The sequence below is a fragment of the Saccoglossus kowalevskii genome, chromosome 8 (genome assembly GCF_978046115.1).
Source record: "Saccoglossus kowalevskii chromosome 8, keSacKowa6.1, whole genome shotgun sequence".
NCBI lineage: Eukaryota > Metazoa > Hemichordata > Enteropneusta > Harrimaniidae > Saccoglossus > Saccoglossus kowalevskii.
The window spans coordinates 10,711,431-10,739,412 of NC_140648.1; the positions used below are offsets into that span (position 1 = coordinate 10,711,431).

General features: G+C 38.0%; 1 protein-coding gene across 1 annotated transcript; it reads right to left on the reverse strand.

The window, feature by feature from the left end:
- Positions 1-1,244: 1,244 nt before the first annotated feature.
- Positions 1,245-27,942, reverse strand: LOC100371236 (serine hydroxymethyltransferase, mitochondrial-like; the record flags this gene model as incomplete). Its single annotated transcript, NM_001184910.1, is given in 8 exon segments — positions 1,245-1,726; positions 1,854-2,081; positions 2,279-2,401; positions 2,849-2,962; positions 4,515-4,727; positions 7,574-7,932; positions 10,790-11,025; positions 27,879-27,942. Coding segments are annotated over 7 exon segments (1,446 nt in total). The 3' UTR covers positions 1,245-1,553.
- Between the last annotated feature and the right edge of the window lie 40 nt (positions 27,943-27,982).

Here is a 27,982-nt window from a genome sequence, read left to right on the forward strand (position 1 = left end):
GTGTGCATTTATTTTTTTGCAGTTACCCAGTCCCCAATACCTCAAGAACCACTCATTGAATTTCGATAGAAATAGTTACTCCCAGATAATGCGATAGAACAAACCACCGCTATGGTTAGTTTTTTTTTTAAATATCTAGTTTGCATAATAGCCACTTTTAAGATTTCAAAAAATAAAATTGGATACTTTGTTGTATTTCATACTTCTACCGGATAATACCCTTACCTAGGAAGACTAGTTCATTTGAACGTTATTGAAATTGTGAATGGCTACTATTTTAAAATCAGTTGGCTAAATTGTTTTAAAATTTGTTTAGACAAATCCTCTATAAACTGTCTTTATATACACAAAATGTCCTGGTCCCCAGAGTGAAAACCACAAATTAAATCTCTGTTTTCAAATTGTCCTGGGAAGAAACGATGCGAGATTATTGAATAAAGCTGCATTGAAAAACTACCAAAGATGGGTTTGAAATGGGACACATACATTCACCCGAGCTACCTGGAAGTTTTAGTCATAAGTTGATCGCCATGATTTAGATACATGCTAATTTTATTTCAAAAGGTCAATCAACCACTTTTGAATTGCTGTGATAAATATTAAGACTTTCATAGAATATTGTATTATAAAATAGGATATGATCTCTGTACAGTATGCAGGATGATTGATATACTTCGGGCAGACTATTTTAATTAAATAGGCATTTAAATGAAAAATAATTTATTGAGTAAACCAATATTACAATAAATCAGGAAATGAATCTCGAAATGAAGAAACACACTTGAGAAACAAGGATGACAAAAACATTTAAAGTAAGTGTATAAATGTTCACCAGGAATCCACTATTCAATGGAATGTTTGCTTTGACATGTAATTACTAAACTGTAACTACATCAGCATATCTGTGTACTGGAAGTTGTAGAATTGTTATGTGCAACATCTAGCGACTTAAACTTAATCCAATTTGTCTTATGTAAAACCCAATATTTAGCAGATGAGATTGCCGATACTACAAGTAACATACCAGTAGCACAAAGTTGATTAATTCCATGAAAACAAGTGATCTTAACAATTTGAACACTATCACACTAAAATATTCATCATGTACAATTTTGAAAAGCCAGCCTGACATTGACAGTGCATTAGTTATTGGGCTCGTATGATAGACTTGTGCATAATTTTATTTAAGTCAAGAGTGCACAGTCAGTCCCATGACAAGCTAAATTATGCGTAACAGTTTATCTCAACTATATTTTTAAAACTTGTATGAACATTTAAAGGTTTTGACAACAACTGTCTATCCCCTTCCCTATTTATTTAAATCTCCAATATCAACAAAATACAAATTCCAAACAAAACAAAAAAAATAAACATGTGCATTTTTTTTAGTAAATAACACTTGATTGGTCAGCACAGAACATTGAAGGATAAGCATAGCCAATCAGAAGTGTTTTTTTTTTTCTTTATACTTGACCTAATGAACTCCATTTGTTAAATGTAGTCACACAAATGAATTCGAAAAGACAGCAATAGTTATGTAAATGAATGTTGGTTTAGTCTTCAGGTAAAGTTTCCCCAGGCAGAGGAAAGTTTACTGCAAATGCTTCAACTTCTTCACGAATGGCACTAACTTTTTCTTGAAATTTTGCATCCTTGTAAAGCAAATTCTTGAAGTCTTTGAGGAGAGGTCCTGATACTGCCTTGATTTCTAAAGCAAGTTGTAATCCTATACGTGCGTAATAAACAAAAATAATTAGATAACAAATTTAAAACGTAATGCCACTGTCTCGTGAGCACGAGATCCTTTTTGGGTGTTGGCAAGTGATATCTAGACCTATTTTCAAGATGCTTACCTCTGTCAATAAACTCGCAAACTTTCTCAAAGTCTTGGTTTTTAAACTTCCGTGAGGTCAGCGCTGGAGCACCGAGACGTACACCACCTGGCCTGAGAGCACTCTTGTCACCGGGACAAGTGTTCTTATTGCATGCTACAGAGATGGCTTCCAATACTTTCTCAGCTCGATTCCCATCCAGGCCAACAGATCTCAAGTCTAGTAATATTAGATGATTATCTGTTCCACCTAAACAAGTGGGGGGGAAATATTAAGTAATGCTTCCACAAAAGTAATTTAAAACAAAAATAACCCATTTTTTTTTTCATTTTCGTTTACCGAGCACTGAATTCATACTAAGGAAAATAGGAGAACATGACAATTTTCAAATTGGTTCAAACCACCACAAGATATGGTCATATGACTAAAGTCTCATACACGCTTACCAGTAACAATGGTATATCCTTTCTTTATGAGGCTTGCAGCCATGGTTTTTGCATTGCTGACGACTTGTTCCTGATATGTACGAAATGATGGTGACTGTGCCTGCTTCAAAGCTACCGCTACACCTAAAATAGTAAAGACAAGCATATCACTTGTTGTACCATACATGGAAATGTAGCAGATTCATATTAAAGCGGAAGGGTCGTCACCTGCGCACGCGTGGGAATTGAGTCCCAAGCAACGATAACACATGCTAATAACTCAAAGGCTCATGGGTAGACGCTCGTTTGTAACAATGAAACGCTATGGCAATTTGACGCATGTACCATACATGGAAATGTAGCAGATTCATATTAAAGCGGAAGGGTCGTCACCTGCGCACGCGTGGGAATTGAGTCCCAAGCAACGATAACACATGCTAATAACTCAAAGGCTCATGGGTAGACGCTCGTTTGTAACAATGAAACGCTATGGCAATTTGACGCATGCGCAGTCCATGACTTAAATCACAGGACTTAATGTGTTAGCAATACGAGTACAGTAATCAAAAAAAACTATGTAATCTACTCTACCTCCAATTGCATGATTATGTGGACCTCCCTGTAAACCAGGAAACACAGCAGCGTTAATTTTCTCCTCTAAGTCATACTTCACTTCAGTGCCATCCTTCAACACCTTACGAACACCTACAGAGTAATAAACATGAATGTTCAGGTCACTTACACTATTTTGTAATTCAATTTACATATATCCTGTCAGCCAATACAACTCTGCTGTTTGAGATATATACAGTGAAAACAAACTGATCCACCAAGTTATACCAGTAGATGAGGTTAATAAGAGTAACAAAATGGTAGCATAGTGGTTGTCGCTCCAGACTCGTGATCGGTAGACCCAAGTTCAAATCCTACCTTAGGCTGAACATCAAAGGGTCAACCCCTACCCTGGGTGAGTGTGCCACAGAGTCAATGGGAAGGCCAATTCCACTGACCGAGATTCATTCACTAACGAATGGGACTTTGGGTGAACCTTTGTTAAGGTCCGCAGGTGCTTGTGTTCGACCGAGCCTGGTTGACGCCAGGATAGCGCATTAAAATTGTCATTTGACAGAGAGATGGCCACACAGCCCTGTCATGTAGTCCCAAACATGAATATGACTTCTGTGGCAAAATGCACTACGTGTCAGCACTAGCACTTGCAATTTGCACATACAAAAAAAAAAAGTCAGGAGAGACAACGGTGACATTCAATGTCCAGAACTGTCGCCTGGCACACAAAAAAAATATTTAAAAAAAAAAAAAAAAAAAGTAACAAAATGAGTACATGTGTTCGTATTTAACAGATTTTCATCTAGACAAAGATGACAGTTTTGATCATACATGAGAGAATATGGTAGTCATAAAAACATAAATTTATTTTTTCCAAAATCAAAAGTCTTGTCCAGAAATGGACAAAGCTGAGGATGTATTGCTAGTAGACGACTCGATTTATAAAATATCAAAGAAAGCTTAGAATGAACTTCCATATTCAGTTTACATATCAAAAATTGCTAGTTACCAAATTGCATTGAGTATTACGCAAATTAGGTAATTATTATGGAATTATGTATATGAACCCAAAACTAATTAGATCATCGCATTGTGTTAAAGTATACATGTACCAAATTACATTGAAATGTGATTAGAACCAAAAAAACTATGAATTATTATGCAAATTGGGTAATTTATATCTGATGTCTTCGCAAAACAAATATATGTTGAGAAGAAGCCAAAACATTTTCCAAAAAATTTTAAATGGCAGATATTGTCACACACAAAAATCAGATTGATTGCCATGAGGTAAACTCAAGACACCTGCACACCAGCAGAGCTAAGAAAAAGATGCACAAAACCGTAGGTAGAAATGATCTGAGCACCAATACTGAATTCTGAAAAATCAAAAGGGTAGCAATTTTGGAAATAAAAAATGTTTTCTGGAGCAATACCTTACAAACTTGGATGAATAGTAGAGATTGTTTTGAGTTATGAGCGACACATCAACGACACGATAGGATCATCAAAATCAGTTGATGCTAAAGCGGAGAAGTGACTGAGACACACACCAAACAAGGCAAGAATAAGGACCAATTTGTTTGTTTTTTGTGTTTGCAAAAGTATAATCTTAATATATTTTATAGTACACTTCTCTGTACACAACACAGAGAACTAATATTTGTATAATAATACATGTATATCATACCTTTCCTATAGAAAATCATCCCAGATCTCGGCCCTCGTAGAGTTTTATGTGTTGTTGTGGTTACAACGTCGCTATAATCAAATGGGCTTGGTACAACTTTGGCGGCCACAAGACCACTTATATGTGCCATATCGGACATTAAATAAGAACCGTTCTCATCACATATTTCACGCAGTGTGGCGTAATCCAGGTTACGTGAATAGCAACTAACACCTAGAAAGGAAAACAAATCAAAACATTTATTAGTTTATTAATTCATAAATAGGGAGTAGGGTCAGCAGCTGAAAGGATATCACAACATCTGTCAGTCATGAATGTAGGAATAATTTAAGATTAATGATTTACATTTGTATATTGGAAAAGTTTCTTAGTTTTCTTTTTCAACTATCACATTTGCTAACACTAAAAACAAATCCAAAGAGAACTAAGTCATGATGCAAGAACTTATTAAACAATTTATATGTAATATTTTTTTATAATTTGTTTTTTGCATTAAATGAACATACATGTAAGGTACTTTGTCAATGGTACAGGATCTTGATCCAAATTTTGAACATATAGAAATAAGTATGTACATTTATTTTGTGAAGACTTGTAAGAATTTGGATTTCAACTGTACATCATGATATAACATAAAATCAGTTATTAAAATGAAATGAAGTGATATAACAGTACATCAAATTCCTATGTATGCACTAACTTGAAAAGAAATCTATTTTTGCACACTCAAATTTGTTTTGATTTTCAGGATTAAAAGTCGCATGTCTACCATCTTAAACATAATCTCAAAAACAATAGCATACATACATGTATACAATAATATTTATGAATTTCTTTGATGATTTTGTCCGAATGTGATTAAAAATGATTAAATTGCTGTGTGTAAATTTTTTTATACTTTCTCATTTTTCTTGAACCTAAACATGAAAAATTACAACATTTTTACTTTGAACTTTAAATTTTTACTTTTTACTTTAAATTCATGAACTGGTTTCTATGGTAACAGTATTTTATCATTTCAAGAACATTGCTCAGTATTATGGACAAGAATGATTGGATTAGAAATAATACGATATTAAACAGAAATTTCTTTTCCATAATAATTATCGTGACATGTTCAGTAACATGCAATTATACCAAATGCTATGCTTTGGCTGTAACTTTATTAAGGTAGATTTATAAATTTCGGAAAAGTTTGTCATAAATTGCATGCCAACTATATAGTTAGTGTTCCATGGTGACATAAAACAGCATTCTGTTGTGTAAAATAGTGTTAAGAAAATAGGGATACCATTTTTATTGCTAGGCATACATCAATACATGCATTTTTTTTATCATGTTTTTAAACCTGGATTTTTTAAGTACCGGTAATTCAGGATATGAAAAAGTACCCTATTTATCGCAATATAGAATTTGTTCAACCTATGTCACCAGCTACAATTTGAGATGTGTCTGCGATGAGAGTTTTGGTGAAAGCATTATAATACTGACAAAATGGCCACCATTAACTGAAATACAATCAGTTGTAAAATTTATTGCTGAATGAATTAATTGTGAGTATTGAGTATTTTATTATGAGTGGGCTTGTTGTATCCTAAATATTGAAAGAATGGTCAACTGAATATGCAAAAATAAAACCAGCACACTTATGAATTATAATAAATGATCATGTACATAAAACTGAAACATGAATTGTTAGTTACCAGTTAAACATATTAGGAGAGACCAACAAAACTATGATCAGTGTTCACTGATAAACAAAAAATATTGACATTGAAATGATCGCTATGACAACCATTGATCATATATTGTCAGTCTATAAAAGATAATATGAAATGTGTGGAATAACATCTTCACATTCATGCTATTCAATTCTCCGGTTTAAAAAAAAATACATAAATTTGTTCCTTCATCACAAACTCCTAAAATCTCAAAATAGAGTGCATGATATTAAATTTAATGCACACTGGTTTCCTAGATTAATGAAATTGCAACTCATCTTGACAAGAGCAGATAAATCAATTACTATTCATATGCATACATTATAAAATGTTTCAAGTCAATGTGTGCATCACATTTTCAGTAATACTTACAAAGTAGCGATTTTTTTTTTGAATGATGGAAAAGCTACTCAATGGAAGTTTCATTTCTTTGGGTTAGAGGTCATGGACGTCACAGCACATGTGGTACTATGTTAATCATATGCTAATTTCAATGGAAGCCGCAGACATATAAAGAATGAAGTTCATTGGAATCATCAAGTTATCATCGTCATTATGACTAGCAATTTAAGAAAAATATCGACTCTTAACAAGAAAATAGAGGTGATTAGACTTTCTGAAGCGAGCGGTTGTATGGGATGACGGAAATTGAAGAAAAATTCGAAAGACTGGCAATGAAGAGATCAACGAATTGACATGGTAGTGGTTTAAAGAAGCCAAGGCCAGAAGAATCCCAATTAGCGGCCCCATGATGCAAGAAAAGGCCTTACCATTTGCCAAAGATCTGAAAGTCAGCAGTTTCATAGCTTTCAACGGGTAGTTGGACTGTTTTAGAAGACACCCCGGCATTGGCTTCCGTACTATGACCGTTGAAAATGGCGATGTTATGCGCGACTGGAAAGTAAAACTGCCAACGGTCATTGACAACTATGATAGTAAAGACATTTTCAATTTAGACTAGGCAGGACTTTTTTTAAAACGTCAACAAACAAAACTTTGACATCATATGTGTGTTTATTTCACATCACCACTTCCCCTTATTTATTAACCTTAACAGAAAGGCCACCTCCCTATAGTGGTCACTTTGGCCTGATCCCTTGGGTGATCATTATAGACAGGTTTGACTGTATCTGATTAAAATCTTGATATAGGTATTGACTCAAGTTGGCCCATTCATATCTTGGTAGTTAAGACAACAGATATACAGTATATAAAAAGCTGGAAACCAGTAAGTAAAACTAAAAAAAATCAAATAAACATAAAAAAAAGAAAACAAAAAAATTAAATCCCTTCTCTGCACATGCAATCCTCACTACCAATGAACTGTTGGATTCTCACCTGCAATTATCATCCGAGGCTTGAATAAACCAGCATTTTCCCGTAACCTATCATAGTCTATCAATCCAGTTTCTGCATTGACTTTGTACGGCATTGATTCAAAGAAAATGGACGTTGCCGAAATTTTCTTTTTTTCTGTGAAGAATCCATGGGTTAAGTGACCACCATCAGGTAAGTCCAGACCCATAATACGTCCATGAGGTTCAACAATGGCAGTGTAAACGGCAAAGTTAGCAGGTGATCCAGAATATGGCTGAACATTGACACCCCATTTGCTTGGATCTAAATCATAAAGATCCAACGCACGTTTCTGGCAAAGTCTCTCAATGTCATCAATATACTCATTTCCACCATAGTATCTAGAATGTTAGAATTTAGTATAAATTAAAATTACACAAAAGTCACTTTGAAATAATTGATCACACTGACCTCATTAATATGCATAAGGGGAGAGTAGGAAATCAAACTGGCGGTCCATCGCGGTAATCGCAGCGGTTCTCCGCAGTACACCTGGGAGAGCCGTGGACTGTTTATAATGTCATGGGAAAGGTGTGAAATACGTACTTAACAGTTTCTTTTGTGATTCCATGAGTCTTTGTTTCAAATAGCTGTTTTTAAATCGAGCAGGTTATGAGCATCGCTGGCATGGAAATACTAAGCATATGGTAATATTATCAGCCCACGTATTTTATTAATATAAAAATCCATAAGTCCAATGCTGTATACAAATTGTTGTTGCGTGAAACAATGGTATATGTTGTATTTTATGCATGTATTTATCACCAATTGCAAGAGTAAAAGTCGTAACTTTGGAAGGTACGAGTATTATGACTTGTCCATACATTTCACTTACGTTTATTACACTTGAATAAAGTCTACCACTTGCAAATAATGTTATTTACGAAGTTTCAAATAGCTGAGCCTTCCTGATTCGAGCCTCTTGTTGATTTGACAATGGTGGGTATCATTAATGTTTATTCTTTGCCTGTATCGCATTCCAGACAAAAAGTTCAAGATCGGTAAACAAGAAATGGACGAACTAATATGTCTCCTGTGTTTCACGTGCGACATGATTATTAAAAAAAAAAAAAAAGAGTTAAGCGGTCATGTACGTTCTATAAATCTAACCTTGCACACATAATCTTGTATTGAAGTGGTTTTTTTTTGTCAAAAACGACGTTGCCTTTCAGTTAACTTTTCACGTTCATGGTATTTGTGAGTTTACAGATTTTTTGAACAAATGTTAAGTAACTATATCGTTTTGCGTCAAACTGGGTGGCCCGAATTTAAATGTCAGTGCGTGAACTCATTGCCCATTGCCGCACGTAATTACATTGCAAAGTTGAAATATTTAGGGACGTGCAATACTGTAAACATATTAGAAAAGCAGCACACTAATTAAATGATGTTGAAATATTCAAAGCCAATACAAGTTGGATACAAGTTGTGTTATTACAGTACCGCTGAATATAATAACAATTTTACTAGATCGACGCGCGGATCAAGAAAAAAGGGTTGCTAAGGTAACGCGCCAGTTCAGTGCGTGACTTGGGGTCAAACTTCGGTCAACACCCACACTTGATGTCAGCATCGCCGCGTAGCAAGTTTCGCAAAGTACTTGAAGTTCAACTGTGCCTCAAAATGATGTCGACGATCACTCAATTGTCGCAGCGCATGTTGTACCAAGTCCATGATACACCCGTTTCAACTTTGGCTTGCTTTTCCTTCTTAGTGTATGTTCATGTTCACGTAAAATGTGACCTCTTACCAATGTATTAAAACACTTAATTTATACTTATGCGTGATTATATTTGGTCTACGCGAAACATTAATCTTTCTAAACATTTTCTGAGACCATGCACGATATATATTCACAAAATAATGCGATCATATTTTATATTATGTTGATCTCTACATTTTTCTGGATCGTTTTGTGATTTTATTCCAAGGCTCAGGCAAATAAAATAATGTCAACTATTATAGGCTAGTTTCCAAGCTTTTGGCTCAGCCAAATTGGTTTAATTTTTCATTGGAACTTTGTGATCTTTTTAATTTCCCAGTTCTTTGTGTTCATTATTGGTCTTGACAATAAGTGTGAATTGCTGTGCGAGCCTACCGCAGACGACCGCGGTCAGCCGGCGTCATGGAATCTATGCATAAATTTGCACCACCAGTTTGATTTCCTACTCTCCCCTAAATGTAATATCTCACACACTGTTTAAGATGGAAAGACATACAACAAGGTTTGGGATGAAGTAGTAAGACAATGGATATATAAGGAGGTAGAACTTCTGAATAAGGAATGAGAGCTCTTACACTTGTTTACATACAATACACTATCAGTAATTGAAAATTTTTTGTGACCTCATTGATATGCATAAATGTAATATCTCACACACTGTTGATAGGAAGGCATACAACAAGGTTTGGGATGAAGAAATGAGACAAGGTATATACTGTGGCTATCCAATATTTTAGAGATCACAAAAATCCTTGAACATCCATACGAGATAACAAATTTGATAAATGAAACTCTGGGATCTCGCCAGCCCAATGGGAGTGCCGATCGGGGCAGGCCACCACCGTCCAGATCCCTGGTGGCTATTTAAAAAGGCTTTGCTCAAGTTCAAAAATAAATATGTGAAAAATTATACAAGTTTATTGTTTAAAATATCTAAAATACAGCACACCCATTGGGATATATATTGGCAGTTGACTGCTCTTGCGTATGAACCCTTGATTCTTACAATTCAGTGCGATTTTCTAGGGTAAACAGCATATGGTGTCAAATGATATCATCACATCTGAGGGAAAAGGTGATCCTATCAAAGGTCACAGGACAATAGAACATCACCCGTCAACTGTTTCATGGGGGTATCTACATATATAATGTTTATTTACACATGAACAAACAAATGTGGCTTTAAAATGGGAAATTTTCATATTTATACATTGCAATTAGAATTCTCTCTATTTTAGAATTCTCTCTATTTTAGAATTCTCTCTATTTTAGAATTCTCTCTATTTTAGAATTCTCTCTATTTTAAAATTCTCTCTATTTTAGAATTCTCTCTATTTCAGAATTCTCTCTATTTTAGAATTCTCTCTATTTTAGAATTCTCTCTATTTTAGAATTCTCTCTATTTTAGAATTCTCTCTATTTTAGAATTCTCTCTATTTTAGAATTCTCTCTATTTTAGAATTCTCTCTATTTACCTGAGACCTGGATAGCCTTCGGAATACTTGTTGTTTAGACATGAACCTAGCGCTTGTAAAACAGCTTTACTGGCAAAGTTTTCTGAAGCAATCAATTCCAGACCACGTTTTTGACGATTTCGTTCCTTTATTAGTAGCTCATACATTTCAGGGTCATTAGTCTTTAGTGGATCATTGAGTGACCATTCTTCTTTTTCACCGTTCATTTTGTCATAATTTGGGTTGTCTACCTCCATCTGCAGAACAGAAAAGGATAAATTAGCGTGTTGTCGTTAAACATATGAACAAGTCATTTTGAATGGCAAGTCCCCCATCCCCATCCAGTTTTTAGAAATGATACGAAATTGAGCCAGTTTATTTGTGCGATTCCTTCTTTTTATTCTGCACAAATTAATGCATTTCTAGAATGGAAATAATCAGCCATCTTAAATCAGATTCAGAAATAGATGCATTTGTATATGTACATGTTGTATGTGCAAAGTTTGAACATGATCATTCTAGCAAAGTGAATTAAGGACCCATTTTGTTCAATGGACAATGAATGAAATACGTCTATGCACGACTTAGATCCATCCCACAATCACAGAAATGCTTGATTTTGATGAATATTTAGCACTTGAATGCCCCTCCCCCATTCAGAAGTTATCACTAATCCTGCTGTTGATGTTATTTCACATAATCTGCCGTAAATTTGTTTGAATATTTTGTTCCCCGAATGAATTTAAATCTATTAACAAATTGTAGTATGATTATCGGATTTTCCTTGTGTGTCGGTACGATGTCTGGTATTGATACAGAAGTCACGATGTGCTAATGTTTTTCCTTTTTATTTTATTTTACAGTAGAAACAAGAATAAAGACCAAGTGAAACAAGAAATAATTAATAAAAAAACATTGTGTATGTGTGTAACATTACAGGTGGTTATTCAGAAAAATATCCATGTCAGCTTGCATTTTGATCATACGTGCGATGGTACAAAACAATTGATCTCTGCCCAGAGTGCAGTGCCGGGATCTTCATTTAAAATTTGAAGAAATCAAAAAAACATAATAAATTTGTTGTTTGCGTTAATACATACAAAGACTATTACGGTACTTCCAATGTTATTTTTATGAAAAATTGTCTTTGATATGGAGAGGCGACGGTTTAATACTAAATTATTGTGTGGAAACTTTTATAGACTTGTGTTGCAACAACTGCGCAAGACTATTCAATTTTAGTCAATAACTAAAATAATTTTCTAAAATTAAACTACATTGTACAACGCAACTACAACAGAAACGTCTAGGAGAAAGTCGAGGAGTGATATTTCTTTTTACATGTTTCAACCCAGTGCCTTTGAATCAAATGGATGTCACACAGTTGACGGTAGCACATTGCGCTAATTGATTATTTTTCATGTGCTGACCTCAGTTCAATAGCGAAGAATGGCTGACATGCAGAAGGTTCGAAATGTTATGGTGAATTAATTTTTTTGAAACTTGCACAGCAAGAAAATGTAGTGAAAATAAGGTAAACCAGGCTAGTGCCATTTTGTTTCGCAATGAACGTCTTACACGAATGTCTAATTTATATTCAATCTGTCAACGATGTATCTATTGATTCCATGTTTTCCTATGCTCAATATAGTATTCACTTAAATTAACTGTCTTGTACTTATTTTTTCTCTGATTTGTTTTATGCCTACGGTTATTACCAGCAAAATTATTGGTAAAATATTTTTGTCGTTATTCCCTGACAGTCTTATGTTCTCAGTTACATGTCATCGAATCCAGCCACCAATACACACTCGCATTTTCATTTTGAAACCCACTTTTCTACCAGATTGACTGTGAAATGATAACATTTCCATATTTTCTGTCTAAAAAATCAGCATTGTTAATTCTATATCTGTATTGACATTAATATTTACAAGAGGTCTTGGTTAATTTCCACTCAATCGCACACGCACAGTTACTGAAAATGACAAACAGATATATGCTTTGCGAAACTGTTTCCTTCTTTTGGTCCACAATCAATGAAAATTAAGACAAGAAAATATACAGGCATATACACACTGCACAATATAAATAACTTTGGCATTTCTATTTTGAGTCAGTTGACAAAACATGCATGTATTTTTCCTGACCCCACGTCAAAATCAATACCAGGAATCGGTGGTTATCCAAATAACTTTATCGTAACCAGAGATCACACGACCTCAACAGAAACAAACTTATTATTTGAAACATGGCATTTTGAAGTTTATTTACAAAACATAACTTGTTTATCAAGTTTTACCAAAAATAACAAAAATGAATTGAAGATATCATCATGAAATAGACAAATCTGAGAGAGGTCCACCTGAGGTACCTATATGTATTATAATATAAAGTCAAAAAAGTAAAAAGTTAGTGCAGATGTCAACAGTCGGCAACAGACTATCACTCATAATAAAAGCTTCGCTCAACAAAGTTGACAGCGAAGCAAAAAATTGGACACCATCTACAACTCAGCTAGCAGCAAGACAGCATATCAACCATTTTCCTGTTAATTCTAAGGCCTACTGTAACTTTACAAGAGACAAATTTGAATTAGCACATTTCCCAATGGTGTAGCGTTCATTCTAATCATAGCAAAACACTAGGTTAATGAGACAGTGACTTTCACTCGGACATTATATGAAATGCAGTCACAGTGATTTTCACTGGGTTCTTGTGAAATGCAGTCACAGTGACTTTCACTGGGTCCTTGTGAAATGCAGTCACAGTGACTTTCACTGGGTCCTTGTGAAATGCAGTCACAGTGACTTTCACTGGGTCCTTATGAAATGCAGTCAGTAACTTTCACTGGGTCCTTATGAAATGCAGTCACAGTGACTTTCACTGGGTCCTTATGAAATGCAGTCACAGTAACTTTCACTGGGACATTATATGAAACGCAGTCACAGTGACTTTCACTGGGACATTATATGAAACGCAGTCACAGTGACTTTCACTGGGTCCTTATGAAATGCAGTCACAGTGACTTTCACTGGGTCCTTATGAAATGCAGTCACAGTGACTTTCACTGGGTCCTTATGAAATGCAGTCACAGTGACTTTCACTGGGTCCTTATGAAATGCAGTCACAGTGACTTTCACTGGGTCCTTATGAAATGCAGTCACAGTGACTTTCACTGGGTCCTTATGAAATGCAGTCACAGTGACTTTCACTGGGTCCTTATGAAATGCACTTACAGCGACTTTCACTGGGTCCTTATGAAATGCAGTCACAGCGACTTTCACTGGGTCCTTATGAAATGCAGTCACAGTGACTTTCACTGGGTCCTTATGAAATGCAGTCACAGTGACTTTCACTGGGTCCTTGTGAAATGCAGTCACAGTGACTTTCACTGGGTCCTTGTGAAATGCAGTCACAGTGACTTTCACTGGGTCCTTGTGAAATGCAGTCACAGTGACTTTCACTGGGTCCTTGTGAAATGCAGTCACAGTGACTTTCACTGGGTCCTTGTGAAATGCAGTTACAGTGACTTTCACTGGGTCCTTGTGAAATGCAGTTACAGTGACTTTCACTGGGTCCTTATGAAATGCAGTCACAGTGACTTTCACTGGGTCCTTGTGAAATGCAGTCACAGTGACTTTCACTGGGTCCTTGTAAAATGCAGTCACAGTGACTTTCACTGGGTCCTTGTGAAATGCAGTCACAGTGACTTTCACTGGGTCCTTGTGAAATGCAGTCACAGTGACTTTCACTGGGTCCTTGTGAAATGCAGTCACAGTGACTTTCACTGGGTCCTTGTGAAATGCAGTCACAGTGACTTTCACTGGGTCCTTGTGAAATGCAGTCACAGTGACTTTCACTGGGTCCTTGTGAAATGCAGTCACAGTGACTTTCACTGGGTCCTTATGAAATGCAGTCACAGTGACTTTCACTGGGTTCTTATGAAACGCAGTCACAGTGACTTTCACTAGGTCCGTATGAAACGCAGTCACAGTGACTTTCACTGGGTCCTTATGAAATGCAGTCACAGTGACTTTCACTGGGTCCTTATGAAATGCAGTCACAGTGACTTTCACTGGGTCCTTGTGAAATGCAGTCACAGTGACTTTCACTGGGTCCTTGTGAAATGCAGTCACAGTGACTTTCACTGGGTCCTTGTGAAATGCAGTCACAGTGACTTTCACTGGGTCCTTGTGAAATGCAGTCACAGTGACTTTCACTGGGTCCTTATGAAATGCAGTCACAGTGACTTTCACTGGGTCCTTATGAAATGCAGTCACAGTGACTTGCACTGGGTCCTTGTGAAATGCAGTCACAGTGACTTTCACTGGGTCCTTGTGAAATGCAGTCACAGTGACTTTCACTGGGTCCTTGTGAAATGCAGTCACAGTGACTTTCACTGGGTCCTTGTGAAATGCAGTCACAGTGACTTTCACTGGGTCCTTGTGAAATGCAGTCACAGTGACTTTCACTGGGTCCTTGTGAAATGCAGTCACAGTGACTTTCACTGGGTCCTTATGAAATGCAGTCACAGTGACTTTCACTGGGTTCTTATGAAACGCAGTCACAGTGACTTTCACTAGGTCCGTATGAAACGCAGTCACAGTGACTTTCACTGGGTCCTTATGAAATGCAGTCACAGTGACTTTCACTGGGTCCTTGTGAAATGCAGTCACAGTGACTTTCACTGGGTCCTTGTGAAATGCAGTCACAGTGACTTTCACTGGGTCCTTGTGAAATGCAGTCACAGTGACTTTCACTGGGTCCTTGTGAAATGCAGTCACAGTGACTTTCACTGGGTCCTTGTGAAATGCAGTCACAGTGACTTTCACTGGGTCCTTGTGAAATGCAGTCACAGTGACTTTCACTGGGTCCTTATGAAATGCAGTCACAGTGACTTTCACTGGGTCCTTATGAAATGCAGTCACAGTGACTTTCACTGGGTCCTTGTGAAATGCAGTCACAGTGACTTTCACTGGGTCCTTGTGAAATGCAGTCACAGTGACTTTCACTGGGACATATGAATTGCAGTCACAGTGACTTTCACTGGGTCCTATGAAATGCAGTCACAGTGACTTTCACTGGGTCCTTATGAAATGCAGTCACAGTGACTTTCACTGGGTCCTTGTGAAATGCAGTTACAGTGACTTTCACTGGGTCCTTATGAAATGCAGTCACAGTGACTTTCACTGGGTCCTTGTGAAATGCAGTCACAGTGACTTTCACTGGGTCCTTATGAAATGCAGTCACAGTGACTTTCACTGGGTCCTTATGAAATGCAGTCACAGTGACTTTCACTGGGTCCTTGTGAAATGCAGTCACAGTGACTTTCACTGGGTCCTTGTGAAATGCAGTCACAGTGACTTTCACTGGGTTCTTATGAAATGCAGTCACAGTGACTTTCACTGGGTCCTTGTGAAATGCAGTCACAGTGACTTTCACTGGGTCCTTGTGAAATGCAGTCACAGTGACTTTCACTGGGTCCTTGTGAAATGCAGTCACAGTGACTTTCACTGGGTCCTTGTGAAATGCAGTCACAGTGACTTTCACTGGGTCCTTGTGAAATGCAGTCACAGTGACTTTCACTGGGTCCTTGTGAAATGCAGTCACAGTGACTTTCACTGGGTCCTTGTGAAATGCAGTCACAGTGACTTTCACTGGGTCCTTGTGAAATGCAGTCACAGTGACTTTCACTGGGTCCTTGTGAAATGCAGTCACAGTGACTTTCACTGGGTCCTTGTGAAATGCAGTCACAGTGACTTTCACTGGGTCCTTGTGAAATGCAGTCACAGTGACTTTCACTGGGTCCTTGTGAAATGCAGTCACAGTGACTTTCACTGGGTCCTTGTGAAATGCAGTCACAGTGACTTTCACTGGGTCCTTATGAAATGCAGTCACAGTGACTTTCACTGGGTCCTTATGAAATGCAGTCACAGTGACTTTCACTGGGTCCTTATGAAATGCAGTCACAGTGACTTTCACTGGGTCCTTGTGAAATGCAGTCACAGTGACTTTCACTGGGTCCTTGTGAAATGCAGTCACAGTGACTTTCACTGGGTCCTTGTGAAACGCAGTCACAGTGACTTTCACTGGGTCCTTGTGAAATGCAGTCACAGTGACTTTCACTGGGTCCTTATGAAATGCAGTCACAGTGACTTTCACTGGGTCCTTATGAAATGCAGTCACAGTGACTTTCACTGGGTCCTTATGAAATGCAGTCACAGTGACTTTCACTGGGTCCTTATGAAATGCAGTCACAGTGACTTTCACTGGGTCCTTGTGAAATGCAGTCACAGTGACTTTCACTGGGTCCTTGTGAAATGCAGTCACAGTGACTTTCACTGGGTCCTTGTGAAATGCAGTCACAGTGACTTTCACTGGGTCCTTGTGAAACGCAGTCACAGTGACTTTCACTGGGTCCTTGTGAAATGCAGTCACAGTGACTTTCACTGGGTCCTTGTGAAATGCAGTCACAGTGACTTTCACTGGGTCCTTGTGAAATGCAGTCACAGTGACTTTCACTGGGTCCTTGTGAAATGCAGTCACAGTGACTTTCACTGGGTCCTTGTGAAATGCAGTCACAGTGACTTTCACTGGGTCCTTGTGAAATGCAGTCACAGTGACTTTCACTGGGTCCTTATGAAATGCAGTCACAGTGACTTTCACTGGGTCCTTATGAAATGCAGTCACAGTGACTTTCACTGGGTCCTTATGAAAAGCAGTCACAGTGACTTTCACTGGGTCCTTATGAAATGCAGTCACAGTGACTTTCACTGGGTCCTTGTGAAATGCAGTCACAGCGACTTTCACTGGGTCCTTATGAAATGCAGTCACAGTGACTTTCACTGGGTCCTTGTGAAATGCAGTCACAGTGACTTTCACTGGGTTCTTGTGAAATGCAGTCACAGTAACTTTCACTGGGTCCTTGTGAAATGCAGTCACAGTGACTTTCACTGGGTCCTTATGAAATGCAGTCACAGTGACTTTCACTGGGTCCTTATGAAATGCAGTCACAGTGACTTTCACTGGGTCCTTGTGAAATGCAGTCACAGTGACTTTCACTGAGTCCTTATGAAATGCAGTCACATTGACTTTCACTGGGTCCTTCTGAAATGCAGTCACAGTGACTTTCACTGGGTCCTTATGAAATGCAGTCACAGTGACTTTCACTGGGTCCTTATGAAATGCAGTCACAGTGACTTTCACTGGGTCCTTATGAAATGCAGTCACAGTAACTTTCACTGGGTCCTTGTGAAATGCAGTTACAGTGACTTTCACTGGGTCCTTATGAAACGCAGTCAGTGACTTTCACTGGGACATATGAAACGCAGTCACAGTGACTTTCACTGGGTCCTTATGAAATGCAGTCACAGTGACTTTCACTGGGTCCTTATGAAATGCAGTCACAGTGACTTTCACTGGGTCCTTATGAAATGCAGTCACAGTGACTTTCACTGGGTCCTTATGAAATGCAGTCACAGTGACTTTCACTGGGTCCTTATGAAATGCAGTGACAGTGACTTTCACTGGGTCCTTATGAAATGCAGTCACAGTGACTTTCACTGGGTTCTTATGAAACGCAGTCACAGTGACTTTCACTGGGTTCTTATGAAACGCAGTCACAGTGACTTTCACTAGGTCCGTATGAAACGCAGTCACAGTGACTTTCACTGGGTCCTTATGAAATGCAGTCACAGTGACTTTCACTGGGTCCTTATGAAATGCAGTCACAGTGACTTTCACTGGGTCCTTATGAAATGCAGTCACAGTGACTTTCACTGGGTCCTTATGAAATGCAGTCACAGTGACTTTCACTGGGTCCTTATGAAATGCAGTCACAGTGACTTTCACTGGGTCCTTGTGAAATGCAGTCACAGTGACTTTCACTGGGTCCTTGTGAAATGCAGTCACAGTGACTTTCACTGGGTTCTTATGAAATGCAGTCACAGTGACTTTCACTGGGTCCTTGTGAAATGCAGTCACAGTGACTTTCACTGGGTCCTTGTGAAATGCAGTCACAGTGACTTTCACTGGGTCCTTGTGAAATGCAGTCACAGTGACTTTCACTGGGTCCTTGTGAAATGCAGTCACAGTGACTTTCACTGGGTCCTTGTGAAATGCAGTCACAGTGACTTTCACTGGGTCCTTGTGAAATGCAGTCACAGTGACTTTCACTGGGTCCTTGTGAAATGCAGTCACAGTGACTTTCACTGGGTCCTTGTGAAATGCAGTCACAGTGACTTTCACTGGGTCCTTGTGAAATGCAGTCACAGTGACTTTCACTGGGTCCTTGTGAAATGCAGTCACAGTGACTTTCACTGGGTCCTTGTGAAATGCAGTCACAGTGACTTTCACTGGGTCCTTGTGAAATGCAGTCACAGTGACTTTCACTGGGTCCTTGTGAAATGCAGTCACAGTGACTTTCACTGGGTCCTTATGAAATGCAGTCACAGTGACTTTCACTGGGTCCTTATGAAATGCAGTCACAGTGACTTTCACTGGGTCCTTATGAAATGCAGTCACAGTGACTTTCACTGGGTCCTTGTGAAATGCAGTCACAGTGACTTTCACTGGGTCCTTGTGAAATGCAGTCACAGTGACTTTCACTGGGTCCTTGTGAAACGCAGTCACAGTGACTTTCACTGGGTCCTTGTGAAATGCAGTCACAGTGACTTTCACTGGGTCCTTATGAAATGCAGTCACAGTGACTTTCACTGGGTCCTTATGAAATGCAGTCACAGTGACTTTCACTGGGTCCTTATGAAATGCAGTCACAGTGACTTTCACTGGGTCCTTATGAAATGCAGTCACAGTGACTTTCACTGGGTCCTTGTGAAATGCAGTCACAGTGACTTTCACTGGGTCCTTGTGAAATGCAGTCACAGTGACTTTCACTGAGTCCTTATGAAATGCAGTCACAGTGACTTTCACTGGGTCCTTATGAAATGCAGTCACAGTGACTTTCACTGGGTCCTTATGAAATGCAGTCACAGTGACTTTCACTGGGTCCTTATGAAATGCAGTCACAGTGACTTTCACTGGGTCCTTGTGAAATGCAGTCACAGTGACTTTCACTGGGTCCTTGTGAAATGCAGTCACAGTGACTTTCACTGGGTCCTTGTGAAATGCAGTCACAGCGACTTTCACTGGGTCCTTATGAAATGCAGTCACAGTGACTTTCACTGGGTCCTTGTGAAATGCAGTCACAGTGACTTTCACTGGGTTCTTGTGAAATGCAGTCACAGTAACTTTCACTGGGTCCTTGTGAAATGCAGTCACAGTGACTTTCACTGGGTCCTTATGAAATGCAGTCACAGTGACTTTCACTGGGTCCTTATGAAATGCAGTCACAGTGACTTTCACTGGGTCCTTGTGAAATGCAGTCACAGTGACTTTCACTGAGTCCTTATGAAATGCAGTCACATTGACTTTCACTGGGTCCTTCTGAAATGCAGTCACAGTGACTTTCACTGGGTCCTTATGAAATGCAGTCACAGTGACTTTCACTGGGTCCTTATGAAATGCAGTCACAGTGACTTTCACTGGGTCCTTATGAAATGCAGTCACAGTAACTTTCACTGGGTCCTTGTGAAATGCAGTTACAGTGACTTTCACTGGGTCCTTATGAAACGCAGTCAGTGACTTTCACTGGGACATATGAAACGCAGTCACAGTGACTTTCACTGGGTCCTTATGAAATGCAGTCACAGTGACTTTCACTGGGTCCTTATGAAATGCAGTCACAGTGACTTTCACTGGGTCCTTATGAAATGCAGTCACAGTGACTTTCACTGGGTCCTTATGAAATGCAGTCACAGTGACTTTCACTGGGTCCTTATGAAATGCAGTGACAGTGACTTTCACTGGGTCCTTATGAAATGCAGTCACAGTGACTTTCACTGGGTTCTTATGAAACGCAGTCACAGTGACTTTCACTGGGTTCTTATGAAACGCAGTCACAGTGACTTTCACTAGGTCCGTATGAAACGCAGTCACAGTGACTTTCACTGGGTCCTTATGAAATGCAGTCACAGTGACTTTCACTGGGTCCTTATGAAATGCAGTCACAGTGACTTTCACTGGGTCCTTATGAAATGCAGTCACAGTGACTTTCACTGGGTCCTTATGAAATGCAGTCACAGTGACTTTCACTGGGTCCTTATGAAATGCAGTCACAGTGACTTTCACTGGGTCCTTGTGAAATGCAGTCACAGTGACTTTCACTGGGTCCTTGTGAAATGCAGTCACAGTGACTTTCACTGGGTCCTTGTGAAATGCAGTCACAGTGACTTTCACTGGGACATATGAATTGCAGTCACAGTGACTTTCACTGGGTCCTATGAAATGCAGTCACAGTGACTTTCACTGGGTCCTTATGAAATGCAGTCACAGTGACTTTCACTGGGTCCTTGTGAAATGCAGTTACAGTGACTTTCACTGGGTCCTTATGAAATGCAGTCACAGTGACTTTCACTGGGTCCTTGTGAAATGCAGTCACAGTGACTTTCACTGGGTCCTTGTGAAATGCAGTCACAGTGACTTTCACTGGGTCCTTGTGAAATGCAGTCACAGTGACTTTCACTGGGTCCTTGTGAAATGCAGTCACAGTGACTTTCACTGGGTCCTTGTGAAATGCAGTCACAGTGACTTTCACTGGGTCCTTGTGAAATGCAGTCACAGTGACTTTCACTGGGTCCATGTGAAATGCAGTCACAGTGACTTTCACTGGGTCCTTATGAAATGCAGTCACAGTGACTTTCACTGGGTCCTTATGAAATGCAGTCACAGTGACTTTCACTGGGTCCTTATGAAATGCAGTCACAGTGACTTTCACTGGGTCCTTGTGAAATGCAGTCACAGTGACTTTCACTGGGTCCTTGTGAAATGCAGTCACAGTGACTTTCACTGGGTCCTTATGAAACGCAGTCACAGTGACTTTCACTGGGTCCCTGTGAAATGCAGTCACAGTGACTTTCACTGGGTCCTTATGAAATGCAGTCACAGTGACTTTCACTGGGTCCTTATGAAATGCAGTCACAGTGACTTTCACTGGGTCCTTATGAAATGCAGTCACAGTGACTTTCACTGGGTCCTTATGAAATGCAGTCACAGTGACTTTCACTGGGTCCTTGTGAAATGCAGTCACAGTGACTTTCACTGAGTCCTTATGAAATGCAGTCACAGTGACTTTCACTGGGTCCTTATGAAATGCTGTCACAGTGACTTTCACTGGGTCCTTATGAAATGCAGTCACAGTGACTTTCACTGGGTCCTTATGAAATGCAGTCACAGTGACTTTCACTGGGTCCTTATGAAATGCAGTCACAGTGACTTTCACTGGGTCCTTGTGAAATGCAGTCACAGTGACTTTCACTGGGTCCTTGTGAAATGCAGTCACAGCGACTTTCACTGGGTCCTTATGAAACGCAGTCACAGTGACTTTCACTGGGTCCTTGTGAAATGCAGTCACAGTGACTTTCACTGGGTTCTTGTGAAATGCAGTCACAGTGACTTTCACTGGGTCCTTATGAAATGCAGTCACAGTGACTTTCACTGGGTCCTTATGAAATGCAGTCACAGTGACTTTCACTGGGTCCTTATGAAATGCAGTCACAGTGACTTTCACTGGGTCCTTGTGAAATGCAGTCACAGTGACTTTCACTGAGTCCTTATGAAATGCAGTCACAGTGACTTTCACTGGGTCCTTCTGAAATGCAGTCACAGTGACTTTCACTGGGTCCTTATGAAATGCAGTCACAGTGACTTTCACTGGGTCCTTATGAAAAGCAGTCACAGTGACTTTCACTGGGTCCTTGTGAAATGCAGTCACAGTGACTTTCACTGGGTCCTTGTGAAATGCAGTCACAGTGACTTTCACTGGGTCCTTGTGAAATGCAGTCACAGTGACTTTCACTGGGTCCTTGTGAAATGCAGTCACAGTGACTTTCACTGGGTCCTTGTGAAATGCAGTCACAGTGACTTTCACTGGGTCCTTGTGAAATGCAGTCACAGTGACTTTCACTGGGTCCTTGTGAAATGCAGTCACAGTGACTTTCACTGGGTCCTTGTGAAATGCAGTCACAGTGACTTTCACTGGGTCCTTGTGAAATGCAGTCACAGTGACTTTCACTGGGTCCTTGTGAAATGCAGTCACAGTGACTTTCACTGGGTCCTTATGAAACGCAGTCACAGTGACTTTCACTGGGTCCTTGCTCTCAAACTATACACTTTTTATCACAATGATGGATAACAGCAACAAGGAATTTCCCAAACTTCCATGAGACCTCACCTTACATATGAAAGGTGCAGCCTGAATGTCAATTAATTTTATTTTGAACTTGAATTTATTTTTACACAGGAATTTTTTTAAACAAGGGCGCAGTGTCCTTGTGCCATAGCCATGTGCCCCCTCTGACAAGCATACAATTCTGATTGACCAGGGATCACATGTGGCCACCGTCTTCAATTGTGACTTGAATGCTACATTTTAACTACAATTTTTACAATTATATCAAAAACCCTATCTCCCACACTTGGTGGGACTGGTGAATTGCAGTTTTTTTCTAGAAATACCTCTGTTACAGTTTAATAATTAGGAGACGAGTGTGGCATCTAGATGCCCATACTACACCAAAATTGACCATCATCAAATACATGTATGTACAAGCACATCATTAAACATGAAAATGCCCAAAACAAATATTTTTGTGTTTGTTGAATCTCAGTGATTTGATGCCATTTTTACGTTTGATTTCACTCATAAAGAGGAATTTTAAGAAATTCAAAAAATGGCTTACTACTGAAGAGATATTGATACTGGTAATATTTCTGCCAGTTCTTGCAAAATTATTGCTTAGATACAATTACTAATTAGCATAAAATACCATGTAATTTGTAAGCATAATGACATAATGAACTGCATTATCTACTCGACTTCAGTTTGTGAATACTAGTAACCAGTTCATAATGTTACTCATATCAACAGACTCCTCATGCAAGTAAAGGCGATGGCCTCATGATACGACAATCTAACAATTCAGGTTCTATTGTAATTTGATTGCAATTTATTGTAAAATACATCAATTAAGTACTTTTAAAGATACTTATTTTAAGTCATAGAAATATTGCTGATTCATCTGGTTTGTTGTGTAACATGTTATCAGGTGTATTTTAAACGTAATCTGTATTAAAACATGTCAAACAATTGCAATAGCGGTGATTTATGCAAATAAGTTTTCAATTTAATCAAGAGCCAACCTGTTGATATTTAAAATCAACCTTTATTTTACCAGCTCCATAGGGGTTTTTAGAATTTGGTCAGACCAGAATGACAACACTTTGTCAGGTGTTATCAGATGTTACTGAATTACGCTTATTATGATGATATTTCTCCATTACTGAAAATTTCATTTCCACTAGACACTGATTTTGATGAAAAAAATAAATAAATCCTGGTCTCAATTAAGGTAGCAGAAAAAAAAAACATCATTTTCAATGGCACATGCCTATAAGAACATCAAAATTTACTGATAAAAAAACAATAAAATTACCTACATGTATTTCCAAATGCCTTCAATGTATTATCTCTATCAGTAGCAGCTGATCTATAAAGCGCATGTGACAGCCACGATAGCCAAGTGAAAAAGAAAACAAGCTCTGTACACACAGCTATTTATACTGCATATCCCTCAATGTATATAGCTGAACCCCCTCAATATAATGTTAGCAACTCATTATAAATGCCATCCAACAACTAGCTGGGGCATAAATTATGATAAGTATGCAGGTAGACAGTGTTATGTTTGCCACTGATGAGCCTGATGAATATCAAAAGAGAACAAAATAACAAATTATAATATGAATATTATTGAAACCTACAGTATTTACAATGTGATGCTGGTATTTACATGCATGTCATATGAAGATTAAATAATGAAATGAAGAGAAATATGACAAATTATGACATATATGCATATAAAATTACAATATTTGTTCAATTAGAAGCACTTCTCTGAGTAGAAGTTTTATTTTGAATGAATACAACCATTCTATCATTTAAGTGCATGTTCTACTAAAACAAGTATGGCTATAGATTATTTTTGAAATCTGGTCAGAAATTTATATTTAACTACACAATTTGTACACATTTTCTGGATGCCAAGAGAACATAACTGGATGACTCAATTTGAACATTGACACTATAGCAAAATATAAAGTCTATTGATTGAGGAACACTATCGGGTAACAATTACAATTTCTCCATGTTTTCAGTAAAACAAATTGCAACTGGTGAACAAAATTATGTGAACATTTACATTTCGCTGGAATTAATTTTCGCTGAAAAGGCTTTATGGGCGTTTTGTATGGAATTTATTTTCACTGATTTTTGATCAGTTTAATGTGAAATATATAAAAAAAAGTATATTCGCTGGATTTTATTTTCACGGAATTATCCCTCCAGTGAAAATAGCGAAAATAAATTCCAAGCGAAAATAAAGTAGTCTACAGTAATTTAAATTGCTAATTAGTACTGGGTCAATCTAGATTTAGTTCCAATATGCGATGGTATGAGGGCATTCAGAAATTTGATGAAATATAGAATAAATAAATAAGTTGTTGGTCCAACTCAAGAGTAATGGGTAGGTTGGAGATGACATGTTGAAAGAATTGTCAAAACTGAACTGTCTGTAGAGTGCCCATGTGGTTCTTTTGTCTGTTTGTATAGTATTGTATTGTATTCCCGTTTCCTGTTCAGTTACACTTTTTCCCACTGGTTGGTCTTATTTTGTTCATTTTTCATTTTTATACTGCTTGCAGCATCACATTTTATTGCGAGTATTGTGTCTAGTATGATAACTATGGTTTACCTTTTCCCCCTGCGAACTTTATTTATGGGACGTCCCTTATTTCCAGAGCTTTTCGAAGACGTCCGGGTCGGGCTCGGGTTGATATGTTTATGTGTGGCGCCATATTTGTCTGGTGAGTTGCGTTGTTTTTCCGTGTTGTTCATGGTATTACGAACTTATTATAGTAAATATATATATTTTGATATCAGTAACATATCATATTTTGAATTTCTGATCCATCCTGATCACCAGTGATAGATTGTATCACCTGAGTGAGCTGACCTCAAGATACTGGAGGTTGTTTATCATTCCACTATACTGACAAACCAGGCCAAGTACACTGCAACCTTTAACTCTATTTCGTACATATGATAATTCAAACTATATGTATTACAACTCAGCAATAAATTCCAACAAAAATTCCAATGTTGATTTGAAACATTAGAAACAGCAAGGATTGTACATAACATGTATGCAAATAAAGGTGACATGTTTACGTGAAGAAGATCTCATATAAAATCAATTCAAAATATTGAAATAATCACATGACATCCATAATAGTAATACTGATGCAAATGTCTAGACTGATTGAACTTTTTAATGTTCATCTGTGTCTGTTTTGCTACTTTTAAGGCATCACAACAAAGCCTGTATTAAGTTCGTGAATATAGCAATAACCTCGCATATTCCAGTTTACAAGCAATTTACAATTCAACACACTGGAACAAACCATCTCAAGAACAGTTAATTTATGTGAATGAAAATTGTTGTCGAAAAGATTCAAACATTTGTGATAGAATGATATAATAGATCATCATTGAACTTTTTTTAAAAATGAACAAAGAAGACGAAAGGCTTGCATCAATATTCCAAAGTACCGTAAAATCTGTATTAGAAGCCGCATCCCTAATAGAAGTCGCACCCATTCTTTTTAAACAATTGGGAACCAAAAAATCATCATTTCTCATATGTGTAGATGCTCTAATAGAAGCCGCACCCCCTCTATTGGATTGTACCATTTTAATAGAAGCCGCGGTTTCTAATACAGATTTTACAGTACATACAATTACAATAAGGATATTATTATTACTCAAACAATATAGAGCCATCCCTAAACACTTTTTTATTTATTATGAGAGACCCAAAGTTGTGTTGACTGCATTCACCAATACAATAGTGGAAAGTGGTGGGTAACCAACTATAACATAGATTTTTCTCAGGAGAAATTAATTTCAAATTCAATTTTCTCTTCAGTGATGCTTTATGGGCAATCAATAAGGATTTGGGAAATAATACATCAAACGAAATCCGAAACTTTCTCACCTACCAAATCCAGAAACAAGAAACTGAATGATTTACATGTATGAATTAATGTGTTATATAAATTGTTTTTCTTTTTCTTGTTTTTTTTGACTTGTATGTTACTTTTTACACTATTTCAAAGGCTAATAAAAATATTATTATTATTATTATTATATGCATAGAAACCAATAGATATTACCAAACAATCCAAAAATGAAATGACACAAATATAATCACACTGGTGACAGTGATAAATAAAATGAAATCCATGAAATCCAAGGACAACCTCCAATCACCAAGACACAACTGTTGACAGCAGTGTCCAACATGATTGAACAACATCACATGCATTCAGAAAAAAGTCTCTACCAAGATTATAGTATCACTGGTCGGTCATTCACCCCTCAGTACCCGGTGTTTTGAGGACATTCCTATCATAACATCAGTATAATCACGTGGGGAAGTAAAAATGATTAAAAACTAGAATATATAGCAAACTCTTAGATATAAATTTACAGGAGAAGTAACATAAGATAAAGTAAAGATGAAGCACATTATTACATAATGCCTATATATCGTAACTTTTGGCGGTAAAAGTTAGGTTTCTTTGTGTCGAGCAACTTTCGTTCACATGCTTCTACTGTACTCGAACTACAATTTTTACTTTTCTGTCACAGTACATGATGGTTCGTCGAACACGCAAAAATTACGCAGATTACGTTGGTATTCGCCGTCACGATGTGGTCACGGTTCTTTTTTAGTAACCGTGATGTGGTGTTCAATCATAGACCCTTGTCTATGGTTCAATCGTCGCATCTGCACTTCGTCATCAACGTCAATGTTTAAACATATTGCATTGTTTTAAAATACTAATTTCTGAAAATTGTTCTATTGGGCCCTTCCATTCAATATAATAACACCCATGGCAGTTTCTATGACTTCGTATGTGATGTACTTACCTCGTATCTTTAAAATATCTTGTCGGATACGAATGATAGACCGTCGTGTTGTTTTAGCAACGTGCCAGCTGACCTTCGGAATGGCGCGCTGTCAATGAGGTAGA